Here is a 20389-nt window from a genome sequence, read left to right as displayed (position 1 = left end):
CAGCCAGGTACAGGCGTTCTCTTATTTGGGCCCCAAAGGTGCTCCATTACCCCTTTACCATAGTTCTTTTCATACCTTTCCTTGTGGTGCTCTGATCTGCATATTAGATTATTCCTGCTTCTGCTGCTCCTAGCCTGAGAGCTCTGTGAGGGCTGGGAAAGGTCTTATTCATCTCTGAGCCCCCAGCATGCCCTGTGACAAGGCCCGGCACACTGCAGCAATTATTATCTTGCCTAATTTCAGAGAAGGGATTCTGACAGAAGACCCACTAAAGCAAAGTTGGAAGAGTAAGGTCTAGGCAGTGGATAAGACATAGCTGCGCTAGACACTTAGCTACGACAAGCTATTGCAGTGATGCCCTAAATTTTTATCTGAGCTTCCTAGCAGCCAAGGTAAAAAGGGAAATGTGACGACTTGCACAACTTGCATTGTCTCGTTAATAGGAAGACACCAGGTTGCCTATGTATAAACTTTATCTTATCACTACATGTTAAAGGGATGTTTATGACAAAGAAGAGAGTGCTGGTCATATAGAAGGAGCTCAATTAACGCTGGTTAGCTTTAAAGGAACTGCGCTCCCTGCCCCAAGAGGAAGCCCTGGCTGTGCCTGTCCCCAGCCTCCCTCACCGTGATGGCATCTATCTTGAAGAGGGCTTTGGCCTGGGCGCTGGTGTAGGCATCAAAGCGGTAGGTGATCTGGTTGAGGTTGTCAATGGAGTAGGCCTGGACACGCACAATCTCGGTGCCCAGTGCCAGATTCTCCAAGATGGCAGCCTCATAAGAGGCATTGGAGAACTGCACAGCCTCGTCCAGCTCGTTGAGCAGAGTGACATAGACGCTGCAGAAGCCCTGGTTGAAGGGGACTGCCTGGTCAGTGGCGGACACGTTCATCAGGTAGCTGGTCTTGGTCTCGTAGTCCAGGTAATCCACAGTGATAATAAGCCCCGTGCTCTCGTCAATCTCAAACTTCCCCTCAGCGCCCGACAGGATGCGGTAGTTCACCAGGCCTCCGTCCCCTGCAGGAGGATGCGAGAGGCTGTGCAGTCCAGGCGGGGATGGGCTGCCTTGTGGTTTTACGAGCTGCCCCAGCACACCCACTGCTGTCCCAGAGGGACAGGGCGATGGGCCTTGGCCTGCCTACCCAGTGTGCACCACCCCCTACCTCTGTGGGTAGCATTTTCCCAAGAGAAACACAGAGGATGCGGTCACGGTCAAGGATGGCAAGGCCCAGCATGTACTGTTGACTCCCCTGGGGTCTGGCCTTGAGATGAGAGGTATGCCAGTGGAGGACTCAACTCCTGGAGTCCTAAAATGCAGGTTCAAGTACCTCCACTGGGTATTTGGACAAGGAGACGGTGGGGTAATTAGGGATCTCTTCTATAGTGGAGGCTTTGATTTAGAAAGTGTTAGATGGGGCAACGTCCTCAGAGGCGGCTAAGCCTTCATTTGGTCCCTCCAGCCAAAGGGTTCCAGCGCCAGAGTCACCTTTCTTTGTTCTGCCCACTCCCTCCACCCCCAATCCCTGTGGCCTTGGAGTACATGCTTCATCCAAGAGCTAAAGTTCGGATTCCTTAGCTGAAGTAAGACTTCAGAGACGATGGTTATAAAATCACTCAGGAAATCCCAGACTTCCTTGAAATTATTTGTAAAATTCTAGGTGCATTCTTTCTGGGGAGGGATCCATAGCTTTCACTAGTTTCTCAAACATATTCCTGACCCAGAAAAGGACTTGAACCATTATCCCCCAGCAATGTCCGTGTGACCCGCACTGTATAAAACTGCCCTTTAAGGGGGAGCAACCACCAGGAGTTTTCAGGCCTATTTCTCCGCCTATTTCTCATCCCATGCTCCAGGAATGAGCTGGGGATGCTGACAGGGGCTGGGCTGGAAGCCACCAGAGCAGCTGACATGAAAAAAGGGCAGGATCTGGGAAACTAGAAGGATAGGAAGGGGTCTCTTCTGGCTGTATCCCTGGCCTGGGGCAGAGGCCTAGATAACTAGGCCCTGTAAAGAGGGCCAGAGTGACCTGACTGCCTTTCTCCTTCACTTGGCACTGTTAACAATGGCCACCTCTAGGACTCCAGGGATGTCCACTACCCTGTAGAACAGGACACTGGCTTCTGTTAAATGTGTGTGCGCCAGGCTCTGTGCTGTGTTGGCTGGAGGAACAGGCCTCAGCCAGCTTTTGGACAAGAACTTCACCCCTCCCAGCCCTGCCCAGCCCCTAGCCAAAGGTTAGCCCGGAGCTGCCAGGTCCTGGGATAACGAACCTGGACTTCCCCAGCTTGCGACCTCTCCTCTCTCTGAAACCAGGACCACTTCCCAGACTCCCTTCCCCCTGGGACTGGGAATATGGTGGGGATCCCATCAAAACTGTCCCAGGAGTCCCTGCCCACTTGGGAGCCACTGAATGGGGGAGCACAAGGCAACCAGAGGATGCCAGGCCCTGCGGGAGAGGGGGCCTGAGCCGGGGCGGGCCACCCTGGGGAAAGGACTCCCTGCTTTCCTCCCGCCGGCCTCACCCGTGTCTCGGTCTGTGGCTCGGACGACGATGACTGACGTGCCAATGCCCGCTGTCTCGCGAAGCCCCAAGCGGCTGTACTGCTGCTGCGTGAACACCGGGGCCTCGTCGTTGACATCCTCCACGTACACAATCACCTGTGGGAGCCGGCCAGGGTCGAAAGGTCAGGGTAGGGGTCGGGGGAGCCCAGGGCTGGGCCCATTGGAGCCTGCCTATGTGGTTACTGTGCTCCTAGGCCGGCTATGAGCTCTCTGTAGAGGGCCTGGGGTTGTCTAGCTGGTCACTGTGTCCCCACATCTCACACAGTAACTGGCACGTGGCAGCTGTTTAAATATCATTTTGCCAGAGAACAAATCTTGTCTGGCTCTTGACTCCACTATGAACCTGTGGCTAATCGGTGAAACTTGGGCTGTTCAGCTTCTCAGCTATGAGACAGTAACATCAGTTCAACAATTCACACCCTGTGCCCCTCCTAGGATGGTTATGAAGACAAAATGAGCCAGAACTTGGCAAAAGTGCTTGAAAAGTTTAAAGGGACCCCATTCAAATACCAAGATACCTCTGGGAGAAAAGACATGAAAACATTTTTAAGTACAGTCATAGCAGAGGCTGTTGGTGCTCAGACTCCTCCAGATTCTCACGCGCTCTCTCTGGTGCTCTCACCACCAGTGGGCAACACTGCCGCCCTTTGCCAGGGACGACCACCACCCCACCAGCCACACTCCTGCTGCTGGAGCCAGAAGACGCCCCGGGAGCCGGAGCCGCCTGGGAATCATGCCCACTCAGCTGAGGCCGTCCTCAGCTGCTGACTGATGGGCAGCGGAGATGACCGCCTCCAGAGCTCCCTGGGGGACTGAGTCAGTTTCCTGTGTTCCACTTTGCTGGCTGCCTTTCCTTCCTGGTCCATGCCCCTTCCGGCTTTTCCTGGGCACACTTCCGATACTTCCTACTAAGCACGTTCACACTAACCCTTGTCTCAGGATTGGCTTCTGCAGACCCAGCCCAAGACAGCGGTTATCTCTGAGTTGTGGAATTATGCACAGTTTTCATCACTGCTTATTTACATTTTCTAATTTCTTCCTATTGAACATGTATGTCTTACATAACAACAATAGCAAAAAACAAAAACACAATGTGAAAGATGGAGAGAGATGAGACGGCCAGAGGTCAGCACCTCACTCTTCTTTTTGTGCACCCCTCTCCTCTCAACACTCACAGGAGCATGTGAACATGCACAGGAGGTCTGGCCCAGACAGGGGTAAGACCAGGGCTGTGTCCAGAAGAACCAGCGTGGCGGGGAGGGGAGCTATAGTCAGAGGCTGGTGGTGCTCAAGGAACCACAGGGAAGCCCAGGGCTCCTGCCTCTTTTCCCAGATGAGGGAACAGAGGCCCAGAGATGGGGAGGGACTTGCCCGAGGCCTCAAGGTCACTGACAGCTGGGAAGACAGTGATGGTTCTCCTGGTTCCCAGTCCAGCAGCCCTACCACTCTTTGCTCCATGCTGGGGATGAGCTGGCCCCAGAACAGGAGAGAGACCCTCCTTCTAGACTAACAGAGCCTGGGCCAGCAGGAGCTTGCCAACAGAGGAGTCAGGGAGCCGATGGGGCTGGGGCAATGATGCGCAGCACAGAGTTCGCATGTGGTCCCCAGTGCCGATGGCGGAGCAAGGTCCCATCTGAGAACATGCATATTTGGCTTCTGATTGATCACTGCCACTCAGATCAGCCTCAGCTTCTCTTCCTGGGTTAGTGGGGAATTAGCTGGATGGAAATGAAGGGGCTTCTGTTGGTATAAGCAGAAATGGTGGCCTGAGTGGCAGAGAACTATGAAGTGAGTAGGGTGGCAGAGTAGTGGGGAAGAGATGTCTCTGGGGGTAAAGTTTTCTCTACTTCCCTGCTCTTGGGGCCCCTATAGTTCTGCTAGGTCATCAAATTTTCATGTCCAGACACCCAGAACCCAATATGCAAACTAGCATGCCTACTCCAGAGCACAGCTGCTCACAAGCCAGAACCTTCTAAGTCTGGCTTCACCAAGAACTTGGCTGGGGAGCTCCTGGGTGGGGTGGGATGGGTGGCTGTGAGGGGGAATTTGCATGGATGAATTTCAGGAACTCTCTTGCTATAAACAGAAACTACCCATCCATCTTTCAAAACTGTGAGCCTTCCCCTTCCCGAGTCGGCTTGGCCAAATGACCTTGACTCCAAGAGTTACGGGGAGAAAAAAATAGGGCTAGTCTGACAGTGCAATAAACAGAGGAGTGAGGTAGCATGGAGCCTGGGTGTGGCCCTGCATAAGACTGGCTGCATGCCACTCTCCTCTTGCTGGTTTCAGCCTTGTTTATAGCAGCAGAGACAGGAGGCAAAATGGTGTGTGGTTTGCGAACCTGAGACACAGATGTACAGGAAACAGGTCTGCCAAGTTCCTGCTGAGCAGGAGGGCTCAGTGACTTAGCTGCTGGGCTCCCCGGAGAACTAGCCCCACTTTCTGTCTAGAGCTGTGCCCTCCAGAGGGGACGAGTCAGGAGACTGCGTGTGCACACGCGCAGTAGGCATGTAAGGCCCCAAGTCTCTATCGTTTCACTCCCTGGCCCCTCATAGGTGCTGTCCTGGTCTCTGACCTGAAGATTGTGGATGGCCCCTCAAGCCAACTCTGCTGCTGCTGGGGAAATGAGTCCAGGGCAAAGCTGGCGTCCCCATACTGTCTTCAGGAAGGTCCTGGCTTTTCTTGGGCTCAGGGGTGTGAGAGCTGTGTATAATAAGGGCCATCAAGTTCTGACCCTGTGGGCAAGCAACCAAATCCCCACCTTAAAAATGACTCTTGGGCATAAGGCAATGGTGGTTTCTGTGCTCTGGAACCTTCTGTGAGGCCGTGAACCTTCTGTGAGGCGGTTAAGAGAATAGATCTGAGCTGGCTGAGTGGGTGTGAAGCCTGGCTCTGTCTACCCTTACTGCCGTGTGACCCTCAACACATTGGCCTAGCCCTCCTTGCCTCAATCTGTTCATCTATAAAATGGGTATAATAATGGTGCCTACATCAGAGGGTCATTAAGAGGCTTAAATGAGCTCAAGCACAGGAGGCACTTAGAAAAGTGCCTGGCCCAGAGTGAGGGTGCTTAATGTTCTGCAGGGTTCATGGGAAGAGGACAAACAGAGCGTGGCTGAGCAGGTGTGGCTCTGGTGTCTCACCCTGCACCAATGGGTGGAGCTCGGCTTTGTTTTGTTTTACACTGTACCTGGGGTGCTGCACACTGTTTTGTTAGAAAGGTTTGCAGCTGCAATGCTGAGGCAGTGACAGGAGCGGACCCTGGAGAGAGGTGCCCACCTGCTCCTGGGAGGGAGGTGAGTGGGGGTGGGGCAGGAGGGCTGTGGTTACGCAGCTTGAGGTCCAGGTGCCAAGCCAAGCCACGCTGACATCGGTCACCCTGTGGCCTGAAGCTGGCCCCACTGAGGGCATGCTCTGAAGTGGGTGGATTACTTATTCACGTTCTGATTCAGTATCTCATAGTCATGAAGGTGAGCGTGGCTGCGTGGGGCTGATTCGGTGCACATTTAGGTAACTGTGACCCTCAGTCACCAGGACCCTGGAATCGTTCTAAACAGCCCCAAGGTATGAAACGCCAAGGGATCTAACCCCCTCGGTCACCTCCATCAGGGCAGACCTCGCTCAGAGCAGTAGCCGTAAGCACCCAGGTTTCCCTCACCATCTCTTCCTGGGGCAGAGCTGCGGGGCAACAGCAGAAGACGGGCCAAGGCTGAGTCACCTGCTCCCCAGCACCCTCCTTTGTGATGGGGACCTGAGACAGGCTTCTGTTCATTGTTTCCAGCCTGAGGGAAACAGCGGGGTGGAGATGGGCCGATAAGAGCAGCTGATTCTGCCCCCCTCAGTTCTGGGTAAAAGTCCCTGCTTGCTCCCCACCCCAACTTTTCCCATCTTCCTCCCACTCTTCACCTCTAAGGTCTGACTCACTTTCCACCTGGTTAAGGGGAAGGGGCAGTGAGTTGCTGAGTGTGCAGTGGGGTAGGGTGGGGGTGACCGTGTAGGTCATCTCCTTTATCTCTGTCATCCCCTTGTAACTGGGCAGGAGAGAACACCTGGCCCAGCCAATGGAATATCTGGGTGCGTGTTCTGACCACTCAGGAAGATTAGGCTTGATCTGATTTCAGTTGCAGAGGGGAGAGGCCTGAGGGGAGTGAGGAGGGCAGAGAGGACGACATCTGATGGGGCAGCTGGGTGTACTGACTGGAATATCTGGCAGACACGTTCAATGGAAAGAACACTGAACCTGGACTCAGAAGACACGGACTCAAGTCCTGGTTTGATCACAAGTGGCTCCTCTGTGCCTCAGTTTCCTCATTTGTAAAATGAAGTTGGTAACATCTATAGCTCCAAGATCCCATGTGTGAGAGTCCCTTGGCCTGCACTAGAGAGCTGTGTGGATACAGGGGTTAGTGTAATAAGGATACCTCATTCTTTAGGACAGGCATCAGCATCACTGACCCCTTTCCACATTTGGAAAAACTCGGGCTTGGAGCAAAATGACACATCCAAGATCCCAGGCGGGTCTGAGCCCAAGGCGCCCCTACTGAGCCCAGGTGTCATTCAGCACCCAGATGAGCGATGCCCCCACTCCACCCTGGGCCCCAGCTGCTGGCCACCTCTGGTCCACCTGAGGCTCTGGCTCAGCCCTGACGGCAGTGCTGAACAGAACACAGGGCTTCACGACATGCTGCCCCATGTGCAAGACCCCGGCCCCAGAGCGCCCTTGGCCTCACCCTGACGGAGCTCCGCATGGGGCCCAGGTCATGGTTGTAGGCCTCCACTATCAGAACGTGTGACGAGTTCCGCTCCCGGTCCAGCGGCCGGGGCCCTCGCATGAGGAGCCCATTGCTGACGTGGATCCGGAAGTTGTTGCCCTGATTACCTGTGTGGAGGAACAGAGGATATGCATGGGCTCTCCCCTGGAGTAGGATGCTTATGGGATCATGGTTATGGAGGGGAAGATGGGGAGCCCAGACCCCTAGAAGGCAGACTCTTCCCAGAGGTCTCAGGCACTTGGCCGAAGCCTGAAGTGGTATAGAAGCCTCGCCTCACACTGCCCTAGCCTCGCAGGATTTGAGGGAGGGGGTAGACGCTCATTCTGCACCCCTCTTATGGAAAGCCTAGAGGTCCCGAGACCTCCACAACCGGAGGTGTCAGCAGATTCACTATTTCAGAGGACACTGGGGCATTACAAGGAATGGAACACAAATCAAATTCTCTGTGAGAGCTTTAGTGAGGAAGCACCCACTCCCCCACCCTGTGGACTCTCATTTTCCTTTGGGATCCAGCCACCTCTGCTCATAGGGGTGAGCTCACCCCTGATTCCAGAAGCGAGATCAGCACACTGCAGTCTCGGGTCGTAGTGACTGGTTCAGGCAGGGGCACGTGATACACACTGGGCCAATGGCACTCAGTGTCTTGGGAGCTCACTGCTCTGGGCTGCTCTGGCCTTCGAGGTCCCCTCTGTCAGGGTGATATCCCACTGTGGGACTTGGAGAACTTAGCACAGCAGTCGAATGCATCCTCACCGAAAACACGACCAACTTGGTGTGAATGATTTGAGAACACTCCTCCCTCCGACCCATCTCCCAGACCCTTGGCAGCCTAGAGAAGCTCTGCTCCCCTGGCGCAGGAACCACCTCCCCCTGCCATCCTAGGGCAGCCTACTCACCGTGAAGGATGCGGTACCACACACGCCCAAACTCGCCCTCATCTGCATCTGCGGCTTTCAGCTGAGGGAGAATGAGACACGTGGTTACTCCTCAAATTCCACCCATAGGCAGCGAAGGTGTTTGTGGAGTCCCTCCCCTTTCCTTACGCCACCCCAAGCCTGTCCTGCCCAAACCCAGCTTCCCATGAAGCTGGGGGTGTAGAAGAGGAGAGGGACATATTTTTCTCGCTCCCTGTGAGGACGCCTGTCTGTTGATGGCCCCGGGCTGCCCTGGCCGTGGCAGGAGACCGGCCAGCTCTTTCTCCTGACACTCCTCCAGGCTCCTGGTGAGCAAGGGCGAGAAGGAGCACCACAGCTCTCTGGACCCAGGCTTGGCCAGCTCAGCTTGGCCCTCCACGGTTCCCTCCTTCAGCCTTCTGAGAGCCCAGGAGACTCGCCTGGGGCAGGTGGGGTGCACAACTGCTCCTCGCCCACACTTTCTTGGTCTGAAGCTATTCTGGCTCCCAGCCTGGCACTGTATATACTACAACTCCCAGAAAGTAGACTGTACATTGTAACAGCCACATTGTGGAAACCCAGAAACCCCACTTGCCAAAGGAATGGCTCCACGTCCATTCACACACATGATCATTCCAGCGTAGCTCCAGCCCACCCCGGTTTGCTAGGTTGCACCTCAGGCTTATGCCCTATTTCCAGTGCGACTTGGGGGTGCTCTTCTCACTCTGAGAATGCCCAGTGCTTAGCCCTTCTGACAAAGCATGTGACCTTGAGGCTGCTGGCAGAGCCACAGATGGCCCTGAGGTCTGTCCCATCAAACCAAGAGCTAAATACCTCCTCTACCCACTACCCACTGGAAAGAAGCAGAGCATACCCCTGCCAAGTGATGCAGAGAGAGGCCTGGGCTTGCGTGGCTGGGCAGGCTCCCACAGGGCCACCTTACGTGCGGCTTGCTGTGTAACCCCCGGGACCTTCGCCCTTTCCCTGGATCTGCCCTCTTGTCCTCAGCAATCACGGCAACCCTGTTCTATGTGTCTATGGGCTTTGAGGAGCATGTTGATGGTGCAGAGGAGGGAGTCTGTTGGTGTGAAAGGAACAGCGGGTTTGGGTCAGGCAGACCCAAGCACAAGCCCTGGCTTTACCACTTACTGGCTATGTGGCCATGGATACAATGACCTCACTGAGCCTCAGTAGGTACAGTGATAATCAACCTTGTGAGGTTGAAGGGCAAATTAGATATAATTGCTGCAAAGCGTCTGGTCTGGTGCCAAGATAGATGCCGAAGGCTGGATGTTATGAGACATGCCACCTTTTCCTGAAAGATCCTCTTGATTTACACTGGGGTTGGGATGGCTGCGTTGCCCCTTGCTGTGGAGTTCTTCCCTTCCCTGAGAAGACTTAAAAGCTAGAAGGTGGAGGGATGTAGCGGGGCACTTCGACAGCCGGGCTCTGAAAGGGATCAGGACAGGAAGAGGGCTGAGCTGTCCAGTGGACACCCTTGGGTGTTGCTGTCCGTGGTGGGACTTCCTGGATGCCTCCCTTTCCTGGCAGCCTGTGCCACCTGGGGAGTTTTGCCTCCAGCCATTTAGGAAAAATGGAGGCCACAGGTGAGGTGTGCTGTCAGCATAGGAAGAGAAGGTGAATGAGGTTCACCGAAGGGCGAGGTGCCAGGAGCCAGCGTGGAGAATCCCACCCATGGCAAAGGTCATGAAGAAGAGGCCTGATGGGCAAAGGTGAGATCAGGACTCAAGGGACCCCCTGAACTTACTCGAGCATCTACCCCCGAACCAGAATCTGTCTTATTATTTTATGTCTTTCACCAGCTCTTCTGACATTAGTAGGGGTCTGTCTCTGACCAAAAGAGTTAACTTGTTGATAAATCTCCTGGGCATGAAAGGAGTGTTCCAAACCCCTTGTTAGTATTCCAGCTTACTTGGTGGCTTTATCCAGACTCTTGCAACATTGTTGAGCCTATGCAATGCTTGCTGCCAAGTTCTCACATCCCTTATCCATTGTGTTCCTGGGAGTGCATATAGTCAGGATGTAGAAGAAGCAAGTAATAGCCTTAGCATTACCAACATTAGACTTTGAGTTAATAAGTTCTTTCTTTGCTGTAACCCGCTGAATCTTTGCTCCATAAAAATGTAACTCTGTACTTTAAGGGTGATGCAGGCTAAGAATTTAAGAAGAAACACTTTAAGGGAAAATCATTGTTCTGGTGTCCCGGCTGACCAACCTTTATCAAAAGGAGGTCATGGAATATCAACAGGCCTCCAGAATAGAAGATGATGTACAAAAAAAGACTTTTGCAGGAAGGAACCTGATATCGACAAAAGTTATTACTGATGGAGTGTTGACTCTGCATTTTTCACCTTGCTGTATGTATAACTCAGGGTATAAAAGCCCCGAGAAGAATAAAGTAAATGGGCCTCGCTCGAAGAAGCTTGGTCACCCCGTGTGTCTTTCTTTATCTCTTTATCTTTCTTCATTCGCCGACGTCGTCCATCCTGAGGATATCCCTGGACTCTGCTGAGGCTGGACCTCGGCAGCGAGGTGTAAGCTACAGGCATCCAGCAGGCCCACTGAGCACTGGGGACATCTTTAGGCTGATGTGGCTCAGGGTGCCAGATGCCGGTGCCACGCCTGCCCAGCCTTTTCAGGAAAACACCAAGTCCCCACCACTAGTTAGGTGGGGGACCCTGGCCAGGCTGCACCTCTTCAGATCTCAGTTTCATTATCTGGAAGACAGGGCTGGATGAGACGACCCCTCAGTCACCTAACGGACGCTCATAATCCTACCTACTTGGGACTATGCAGAGGATGCTTCTCTGTTGTCAAGGGCAAAGGGCAGGAAGTGAAAGTGTTAGTCGCTGAGTCATGTTCGACTCTTTGTGACCCCATGGACTGCAGCCCACCAGGCTCATCTGACCATGGGATTTCCAGGCAAGAATACTGGAGTGGGGTGCCATTGCCTTCTCCAGGGGATCTTCCCGACCCAGGGACCAAACTCAGGTCTCCTTCATTGGCAGGCACATTCTTTACCATCTGAGCTACTTGTCAAAAAACAGGCTCCCTGAAAAGCAGGTGGACCCCAGGCTCAGGTCTTGGGCAGAGTCACAACTCCCCCTATCTGGGAGCTTGGGGGTCCTTGATGGGAAAGCTGCTGAAGACTTAGGCTTCTAAGCAGGCTGGTTGCCAGGGAAGTGCTGGCCTCCAGGAGGAAAGGAGGCTGTGTGTGTGTGTGGGGGGGGGGACGGGGTGGGGAGTGTGTGTATGCGCGTGTGTATGCGCGTGCCTGCGTGTAGCCACCGCCTGGGGGTCTCCAAGGACTCCCTCAAACTACAAGGAGTGCAGCCCGAGAAGTCTCAGTCCTCTATGCTCTGCCCTGTGATTTCTCTGACTTTTGAAAATGCCTCTCCCCCTCACTTCTACAGCCAGATACCCTCAAAAGGAAGGTGCTCTTCTGGGAAGCTAAGGGGAGGGGGGCCTGGGGGCTGCCAGGGCCCATCTCTCTGCCCAGTCCCCTCCCACCGCGTGGCTTGTAGCCCCTCTCCCCGGTAACCTGGAGGCTGGCAGGCACTGAATAGCAACCCGCTGGCTGCCCCCGACCATACCATTCAAACGTCCAGCAGGGGAAGGTGAGAGCCTCGGGTACAGAATCAGAGAGACCCTCCCCCCTGCGTTCCCCTCAAGGGCCCCCGCCCCTCCAGAGGGCTCCAAGGAGACCAGCCAGTGAAGGCCGTGGGAAGGCTCAGAGCGCCCAACTCCTCCATGAGGCTCCCTCTTCCCAGCCCAGTTGCCATCCCGACCTTCCTGGCTTTCCCCTCCTCCCAGGGAGGGCCCAGACTCTTCCAGACAAAGCCAGGTCTAACTGGAGAGTGAGGGGCGAGGGCCACTCTGCCTGGCTGGCTGAGGGACACAGGCAGAGCCCAGGGCAGGTGGGGGGTCACAGAGACGACCAGTGCTCCCGGGACCTCCCTCGAACAGCTGAGAAGACTTCTCGCCGAGCTGCAGACTGCCGAGGGCTGGCTGTGAGGTCAGTGCTGGGGCCTGCAGGGAAGTGGGGCAGCACTCTGCCTGGGGTTCTGTGGGGAGGATGTGCGCATGTGCTCAGACATGGGGAACCCCTCTGCTTTCGTAGCGAGTGGAACCTAGGCCCAGGTAGCAGCAGTGGTTCGTCTCAGGCCACCCAGAAAGATGTGCTGAGGTCAGTCCCCTCTGATCACAGCAGGCCCTGCTCTTGGAGCTCTGAATGAAGAAAGAAGGTTCTAGACTGAGCTTGCAGAGATATGTCCAAAGTGAGGCCTGCAGGCATGCCTGGGGCTCCAGTGGGCAGGGAGAGGCTTCAGCTGCTCTTGAGATCATTCCTAGCCTTGGTCTGACAGAGGCCTCCTTTCCCCAGAACCCCTGGCCGGCTGCTCAGACAGGGCAGCCGGGGGCCCTGCAGTCAGTCTTGCCGCACCTCCCTGGAAGGATGGCCTGATATTTTCAACCCCTTGGGAATCTCCTGCTCCCAAAGAAAATACTCCAATGCCAATTTAGCCTCACATGTTTTTTCAAAGCATTGCCCCAAGGACTAAAGCCTGGACCTGCTTTGCTAGCCTGATAGGGTCTCCAGGTCCATGCGGAGGTCTTGAAATAGCATTAGGACCAGCAGGGCTGTGACTTCTCTCACTTCAGACTGCCCTTTTCTTACTCCCAGCCAAGCGCTTCCCTGGGGAGGATGGAGGGATGGGCAGTTCTCTCCCCAGGGGACATGGCAGTGGGCACACCCCATCCCTCTTCCCTTCCAGATTCAAGGAAGGGCCAACCCACATATGGCCTGGTCAGCGCACTCTCTAGGCCTGATTCTAAGAGGAGGAGGCCCCAGGCAGCTAGATGGGCATCAAAGTTTCCATCTGGGAGCTGGGAGGGGTCATTCTCTGGAAATGCTGGGAAGGAGTGGTGGTGGGGACTGGGTGGGGGTAGGGGGTGGGGTGCACTGGATGCCCTTAGTCCCTGGGCACAGGGGAGGCCGCAGGCAGAGGAGGCCGGGCACAGAGAGCCAAGAGTTAGGTCCTGCGGCTGTTGGTGAGTACCTGGGATGGCGATGGCGGCTCGGGAGGGTGTGGGCCAGGGGGGCCCCTTCTCCATTTCCCACTTCCTGCTGACTTGGTGGGCTCTGCAGCCCACAGGCAGAGTCTCGGTATAACCAAAAGCCCTCCCTCCTCCCTAGTGTTGGTGCTACGACTTGCCTAAGTTAGACTAGGCTGTGACTTAGGAAAAGGAGAGAATTCTGTTATCCTCTAGGTCATGAAAGTCTCAAAGGTCAAAGAGAAACAAATGATTATTTCTTATTAAACCCCCTTCTGGATTTCCTGCCCTGTGTTTATAGAAATCAAAGATCATAAATGCTGGCCTGCAAGCTGTATGTAGCCTCCTTATGTATTTTGTTTGGCCCATTCGTAGTATTTTAAATATTTGAAAATTTATTTGGATTAAAAAAAAATCAAGTTTGTTTGGCCTTTGCAGTGTATTTTTTGCCCCCCCCCCCCCCCCCGGTCTCTCCAGAGGGGATTCAACCAGATTTGAATTAGTTGACAACACTTCAACATCAGGGAAGTTTGCCTTAAAAAAGTCCAGATTCCTGGCTTCTCTTGGGAATCTGGAAGAGGGATCACAGTGGCCTGCCTTCTGGGATTCTGTCAGCTCAGCTGAGGCCCCTCTGTCCCCACTCTTCAGGTAGACCTGCCCACCTGTCCTGCTGGTAACATGCTATCTACTAGCTGGTCTCTAACTATGTAAATTCGCAACCAAGAGCTCAGTTTGATTTGCCAGCTATAAGGAATCTGCCGCCAACCCCCCCTGCCCCCCCCCACCAGTGGGATGATCCTAAGTGGTAATGGATGACTATGTCTGGGGGTTTCCAGCCCCACCTTGTCAAGTGGGCTGGTCTCTGGGGGTTCTTTCCCACTTGTTCTCAGGAAGCCCTGGGAGAGGGCTGGGAGCCAGCAGGGTGGCAATGCCACCAGTCCAGGGGTTGGGGACCCTGGTTCTAGCTTTAGGTTGGCCATTGGCTCACAGTGTGGCCTTGGGCTTGGCTGCCCCTTATTTGGGCCTCAGTTTCCTCACTTGTCTCTGGAGCAGGCTGGACTTCTTTGGGAAGCACCAACCGGAATTCTCCTGGGGGTCAGGCGGGTAACATAGGTGTATGGGGAGCCGGAGGGCAGGGAGTGCAGTGAGCTGGGGGCCAGCACCCCGTCTAAATCGGGCAGCTGCTGCTCAGCCCCAGCCCCTGGGGGCCGGCAGCAATGGGCCCCATGTTGCTATTGCTAAAATTCTGAAATTTCAAGAGAAGCCAGGTGTTCAGATATTTATGTGAAACCTCGTTTTTTTGTGTTTTTTAAAAACATCCACAATTAATTTAAGTTGATAAAAGCACTGTAAGAACTCGACCAGTTTGTAGCCTTGGTGGCAGATAACTGCTAGGATCCTTGCCCTCTGCAGCTATAACTGATGGTTTGTTCCTGGTCACAGAGCAAGTTAGGGACGGGATTGGTCTTAGATCCCAAGACTCTGTTGTGACTCATGAGAATTGACTTTAAAATGCCATAAGGCATTACCCTTCCTGCCTCCTCTGTGACCGGCAGGCAGGGACTGTAGCAGAGGGAGGATCTGAGTTCAGGCCCAGCCCCATCACTCTCCCGCTGTGTGACTTTAGACTTGCTGCCTCTCCCAGGCTCACTGTTCTCACCTGGAAAATGAGCGCAGTGCCCAGCAGCCATCAAAGCCCCCTCCCCCTCCAGTCCTGAGTGCAGCGCATTTGCTCCTGTCTCATTTCTGTTGCAGGAGCCATGAACACAGAGGGCCCCAGCCCCCTCGCCTTCCTCACAGCTCCAGCCACTCCGGGGAGGCTCTCAGAGGCCGTTGACCCCATCCCCGTGCTCATTGCCCTGGCCTGCATCTTCCTTCTGCTGGCCACCTGTCTGCTGTTCATGACCCTCTGCAAGCCCCGGGCACTGGACGCGAGCCGCTGCCGGGCCCGCGAGTGCATGCCCCACCACCCGGGGAGCCCCAGCGAGCCCCAGCTCCGCCTCTGGAAGCGCCTGGGCTCGCTGCGCCGCTCCCTGCACAGCTTCCGCCGAGGCCGGCCTGCCCCCCGGCGCCCCCTGCCGGGCAGAGAGGACAACCACGACTGCGACTGCACGGAATCTACCAAGATGTGACAGGGGTGTCCTCCTATTCCATCCACAGACCCTCCTGCCTTGGGCAGAACCAGGCACCTCAGGCTGCAAGAGGGCAGTGGCTCTAATAACCTGGGCCACAAGCCCACTGCCAGCGGTACCCTGTGCACTCAGGCCCGGGGCCTTTCCCAGGGATCGTCCCCCGGAAGAATGCCTTCCTTCCTGCTGCCACTTTAGCTGCTGCCGGTTGGAAGGCTCCTGGACCCGTGACTGGGCACCTGCAGCCATCTGGACCCTTGGCCCAGGGCTTTCAACGGTACAAACCTGGGGCCCCCAAGGCCCCTCTCTGACCATCAGGCACCAGCCATCTCCAGGAAGCAGCCCCCCCCTTCTTCCCAAGAGAAGCCCTGCCCACCCTCCAGGTGCCAAAGCCCCATTCAGATTCCAGTGCCAGTTGCTGAATGGCCAAAGGTTCCCTCCAGCCAAGCAAAATACTCGGCCATGCTGGGGGCAAGGGAGTGTCCTGCCCTCTGTGCCAACTCAGTGCCCGAGGCAAAGAGGAACCCAGGGAATCCTCTCCCCCGACTTCCTGGACCTTGCCTGCATTTGCCTGTAATCCGTGGGAGCAGCCAGCACCTCTGGTGGTGAATCAGATGCTGGGTGCCTGCTAGGAGGAGGGGCATTCTGGGGGCTCTCAACACACCTAGCCAGTTACAATCTTGGCTGCCACTTTGGCACACACCCCCCTCAATGCACCTGAGCCAGGATGGATGAGGAAGGGGCTGGGAATGACTTAAGAAGCTCCTTGCAGAGGCCAGGACTGGTGCTGTGTCAGAGCGGGAGGAGGCACTGTCCGCAACTGGAGGTGATATTATCCGGGCTCTGAGAGCATCGTAGAGGCTCCATGCCTCACCCAGGGAAGGAGGCAGGCTTCCTCCAGCTGGGAGGGTCCAGGCCTCCCCAGGACAGCTGTGGAACCTCAGGCCTCAACCACACGAGGTGCGCTATCTTATTTTTGGTGATTGCTTCAATGACTGGCTACTGTCAAAGCAATCCCACCCCAGGCTGGGCTTCTCAGAATCCCAAACCTTCAACATCTCCTCGTAAGGCTGCGGCTAACCACTTTGATTGGTCCCCAATTTGGGGGGCTGGGCAGAGGGGTCTGAACTGCCCAGCTCCTGCCCCAGAGAGTCATCTGGCTAGGGTCACCTGTACCCCATTAGGGACTGATCTACATAACCCTGCTACAATCCACAGAGCAGCCAGGCACATCTTCTCATAGAGTGAGCTCTGATTCTGCCACTCCCCAACTCCAGAACCTTTGTTGGCTCCCTACTGCTGGATCAAGCCAGAGCTCGGTGCCCATTGGGAACTGACTGCGAATGATGTTTCTAGCCTCATCTTGACCCAAGACTCCAAGCAAACTGAAATATCTGTCCACTGCGGGCTACAGCTCACTCGGCTCGCATGCCCTCCGTGAAGCCCTCTGTCTCCACCTGAAGCTTCCTCCTGCTGAAATCAAGGGAGGAAAGGAACCACTTCTTTGGGCAGTGTGGGTCATCCCCGTCATGGCTGCTCCTTTTTGCAGGCCTGGGAGGTCCCCACAGAGCGAGACCAAGTCCAGCCCCTCATCTGCCTCACTAGCAGCAGACTCAGAGGCATGGGGCCTCTGTTTACTGAGTGAAGGGTGGCCCTGTTTAGTCCCAGGGGCACCTTGTCTTCCCTTGGATGCCCCTGCAGAGAAGTTGTCTCTCCCAGCAGGCCCACTGTGCCTTCCTCTCAGGTCAGTCTGACATCTGAGAGCAAGTCCACTTTGGCTAGAAACTTACTTCCAGGGCCTTGAGAAATCACCAGAGCCTGATTTTCTCCCTGAGAAATGGGGAGAGTCGGGGACTGCCTTATATTACTCAAAGGCTCTAGGATCTCACTCTGAGTAGCTATATAAATAGAAACCAAGTCTTGGGGTTTAGAAAGCGGGGCAGGCCTCCTCCCACAGCACAGTAACCTCTTCCTGTACAGGTTTTCCCCCCGTCACGTCTACCTGTGAGACACCCCATGCTGAATTCTGCCTGGAGTTGGTCACCATATCACCCCCGCGCCAGCATGCTCTGCCTGGCATGTGGTGTCACAGGGTGGGCAGTAAGGCTACCCTTGACCTGAAGGACAGAAAGCTGGAGGCGGGGAGAAGAGGGCTCTCAAAGGTCTGCTGTACCCCCATCTGTGTTCCCAGGTTGATCCTTGGAGACCTGTGTGAGCTGGGGGTGGCAGGTGCTAAGTTTTAGGCTAGGAGAGAGTGGAGCCCCATGGCTTAGTATGGTGGGTGTCTTTAAGACCCTAGGAGCTGAGGCTCAGAGGGAGAAAACCTTTTTCTGGAACCAGCCCCCAGACCCTGCCAACCCATGGCTTCCTGGACTCTTGGCACCTCTGGGAGTCAGCACCCTGCTCCTGGCTCCCCTCCTGCCCCACGCCTGGCCCTGATGCAGGGAGGTGGGCAAACTGCCAACCTCCCACTCTTGGGCCCCTCCCAAGCCTGGGAGCCTGTCCCAGCGGGCAGGCCCAGATTTGCTCTGTTTGGCTCAGCCTCCAACTTGGAAACCCCACAGCTGGTGAGGAGGGTAATTCATGCCTGGCCTCCCTCTCCACCCAGCAACTGAGGCCTCCAGGGAGGGTTCGGGAGGGCACCCAACCTCCTTTTTCAGGTCCCTGCCTTCCTCCCCCGAGGCCCAAAGCTGTGGCTCCTGCTCCCCGGGCAAAGGAGCCCTTTCTTTTTGTGCCTGTTTATTTCCCAAGAGGGGAGTTTCAGCCAAGAGCCCTGTGAAAGCAGCTCTGTTCTGGGCTGTGTTGGGCCCTGGCTCTCTCCTCCTTTCTGGGAAATGTGACGTCTCCAGCTCCCTCCTGCTCTGAAAGGGCCTTCTGGGTGCAGTGGGGGACGGGGAGAGGCCTGTGGGGGACGGAGGGAGTGGGGAGAAGAGGGCCAAGGCCTTCTGTTTTGGGCCCATCCATCCTGGGTTACATAACCTGGGGGCTTACTCTCCCCAGGGGGGAGGAGGGCGCCTGGGTCCCTCTTTGGTTCCAGCACTGGCTGCTTGGGAGCAGCAGCTGGACTGGCCCGTCTCCCTCCTGCCGCAAGGCCACTGAGCGCGCGCTCTGAACTGAATGCGGCCCTGCCCGGCCCCCGCTCCACCCGCCATCACCTGCCTGCACGATGCTGTGGCCCTCAGGGATATCCTCGGAGACGCTGGCCTCGTAGCTGCTCTGCAGAAAGATGGGCCGGTTGTCATTCACATCCAGGACGGTGACAAACACAGTAGCTGTGCCCGTGTGCCGCTTGCCCACGGGGCCGTTGTCTGTGGGGGGCCGAGGAGGGTGGTGTTAGCAGCTGCCTGAGGGGCACGCTCCCGGGTGCCAGCCAGACTCTGTTTCCCCACTTCTGCGAGGGGGTGGCTCTTTTTCTCTAGGTTAGGAACAACACTAACAGTATCTAACATGTCTCAAGAACTCATTCAGTCCTCACAACAAGCCTGTCAAGTGGGTGCATTATCAGAGGAGGTGACTGAGGCATGGAGTAGGCTGAATGGTGGCCCCCGAGAGACACACCTATTGCAACTTCCTGGGAACCTGTACATGTAGCCTTACGGGGAGAAAGTGACTTCGACGATGTAATTAAGGATCCTGAGAGGAGGTATCCTGGATTATCTGGGTGGGCTGTAAATCCCATGACAAGGGTCCTTACAAGAGAAAGGCATGGGGGTGGGAGAGCGCGGATTTGACACAGAGAGGAGAAGGCCATGTGAAGCTGGAGGTGGAGACCAGAGTCCGGCGGCCACAGGCCAAGGGACACTTGGAGCCACCAGAAACCGGAAGAGGTGGGGAAGGACCCTCCCCTAGAACCTTCAGAGGGAATGCAGTCCTGCTGACACCCTAATTTTGAACTTCTGGCCCCCGGAGCCGTGAGAAAATAAATCTGTTCCTTAAGCCACCAAGACTGTGATCATGTGCTTCAACAGCCCTAGGAATCAGCTACAGGGACTGAGATGACAAACCCCACTGCTGCTGGGGCCAGGAGGGTGTGTCTGCCTCCGGGGCAGCCGTCCTCTGCTCCTGTCCACACTGGACAGGCAGAATGGGGCCCAGGGACACCAGATGTTCTGATTCCTCAAGAGAGAGCAAACATCTGAGCTTTTGACTAAAATCTCCTGATTTTTAAATGTCCAAAACTAACTATCATTTCTCATGAAACATGGGATGGGTCAAACATGCCTGCAGGACGGACTGGGCCTCTGCATTCAGTGATGTGGGCTCTGCCTGATTTCTAAGCCTTAAGTATTCAGGGATTCTGCCCCCTCAGTTCCTGGAAGGACCCTCCCAGGGTTGGGTCATCCTTCTTGTGCCCAATGCTGCGTGTCCAGGCAAGGGCGGTCACCCCAGGGAGGAGTACGGGTAGCTGGTATTGGCTGAGGACCAGGGATGACTCTGTCCTTCTTCCCAAGCCAGCTGCCCACCTGCTGGGGTCAGCAAATTATCCTGAGATAGGTCACTTTGTCCTCCTGAGCTCCTCTCCAGGACCAACCTCTCACTGTCCGGGGTACTGCTTACGTGCCCCGTCTGGGGACAGTGTGAGCTGGCAGGCTCCATAGAAGGCCCCAGCCTCTCCTCCTAGCCAGTGCTTCATGCAAAGGCTGAACCATGGGTGGGTGATGGGCCTCCAGAGGGCGGTGCGGCCACTCCAGGATCGGAGGAGAACAGGGCAGGGGGAAGACGCACGGGGGAGATGCTGGGGAGCGACTGCAGGCTGGCTAGAGGCACACAGATCTCACTGCCTCTCACCCTGAGATTACTGCAAACACTGAACAGGGCATTCCTGTGAGGACAGGGGCATCTGGGGGACACAGGCCTCATCACACCCCTCTTGCCATCCGGTGTCCTCAAGGGCCCCCCGCTGCCTGGAACCAAGACCAAACTTCCAGCTAAATATTTAGGCCTCCACAAGGGGCCCTAC

At 55.6% G+C, this 20389-nt stretch overlaps 2 protein-coding genes across 2 annotated transcripts in view; one reads left to right on the top strand and one right to left on the bottom strand.

Annotated features, from left to right (window-relative positions):
- The window catches only part of LOC132657144 (cadherin-23-like), a 349318-nt gene that overhangs the window by 653 nt on the left and 328276 nt on the right, over window positions 1–20389 (bottom strand). The window contains exons 27-31 of the mRNA XM_060406596.1: window positions 18589–18737; window positions 8231–8291; window positions 7293–7441; window positions 2523–2658; window positions 628–1016 (exon numbers count right to left, since the gene is read on the bottom strand). Of these exons, the coding sequence (XP_060262579.1) occupies window positions 628–1016; window positions 2523–2658; window positions 7293–7441; window positions 8231–8291; window positions 18589–18737 (884 nt within the window). The remainder of the gene's footprint in view (window positions 1–627; window positions 1017–2522; window positions 2659–7292; window positions 7442–8230; window positions 8292–18588; window positions 18738–20389) is intronic.
- On the top strand, window positions 11946–19373 carry C25H10orf105 (chromosome 25 C10orf105 homolog). Its single transcript, XM_042240765.2, has 2 exons — window positions 11946–12263; window positions 15056–19373. Exon 2 carries the CDS (start codon window positions 15061–15063, stop codon window positions 15430–15432), a length of 372 nt encoding a protein of 123 aa, XP_042096699.1. The 5' UTR covers window positions 11946–12263; window positions 15056–15060; the 3' UTR covers window positions 15433–19373.

The sequence above is a fragment of the Ovis aries genome, chromosome 25 (genome assembly GCF_016772045.2).
Source record: "Ovis aries strain OAR_USU_Benz2616 breed Rambouillet chromosome 25, ARS-UI_Ramb_v3.0, whole genome shotgun sequence".
Lineage (NCBI taxonomy): Eukaryota > Metazoa > Chordata > Mammalia > Artiodactyla > Bovidae > Ovis > Ovis aries.
This window is presented reverse-complemented; position numbering and strand designations above follow the sequence as displayed.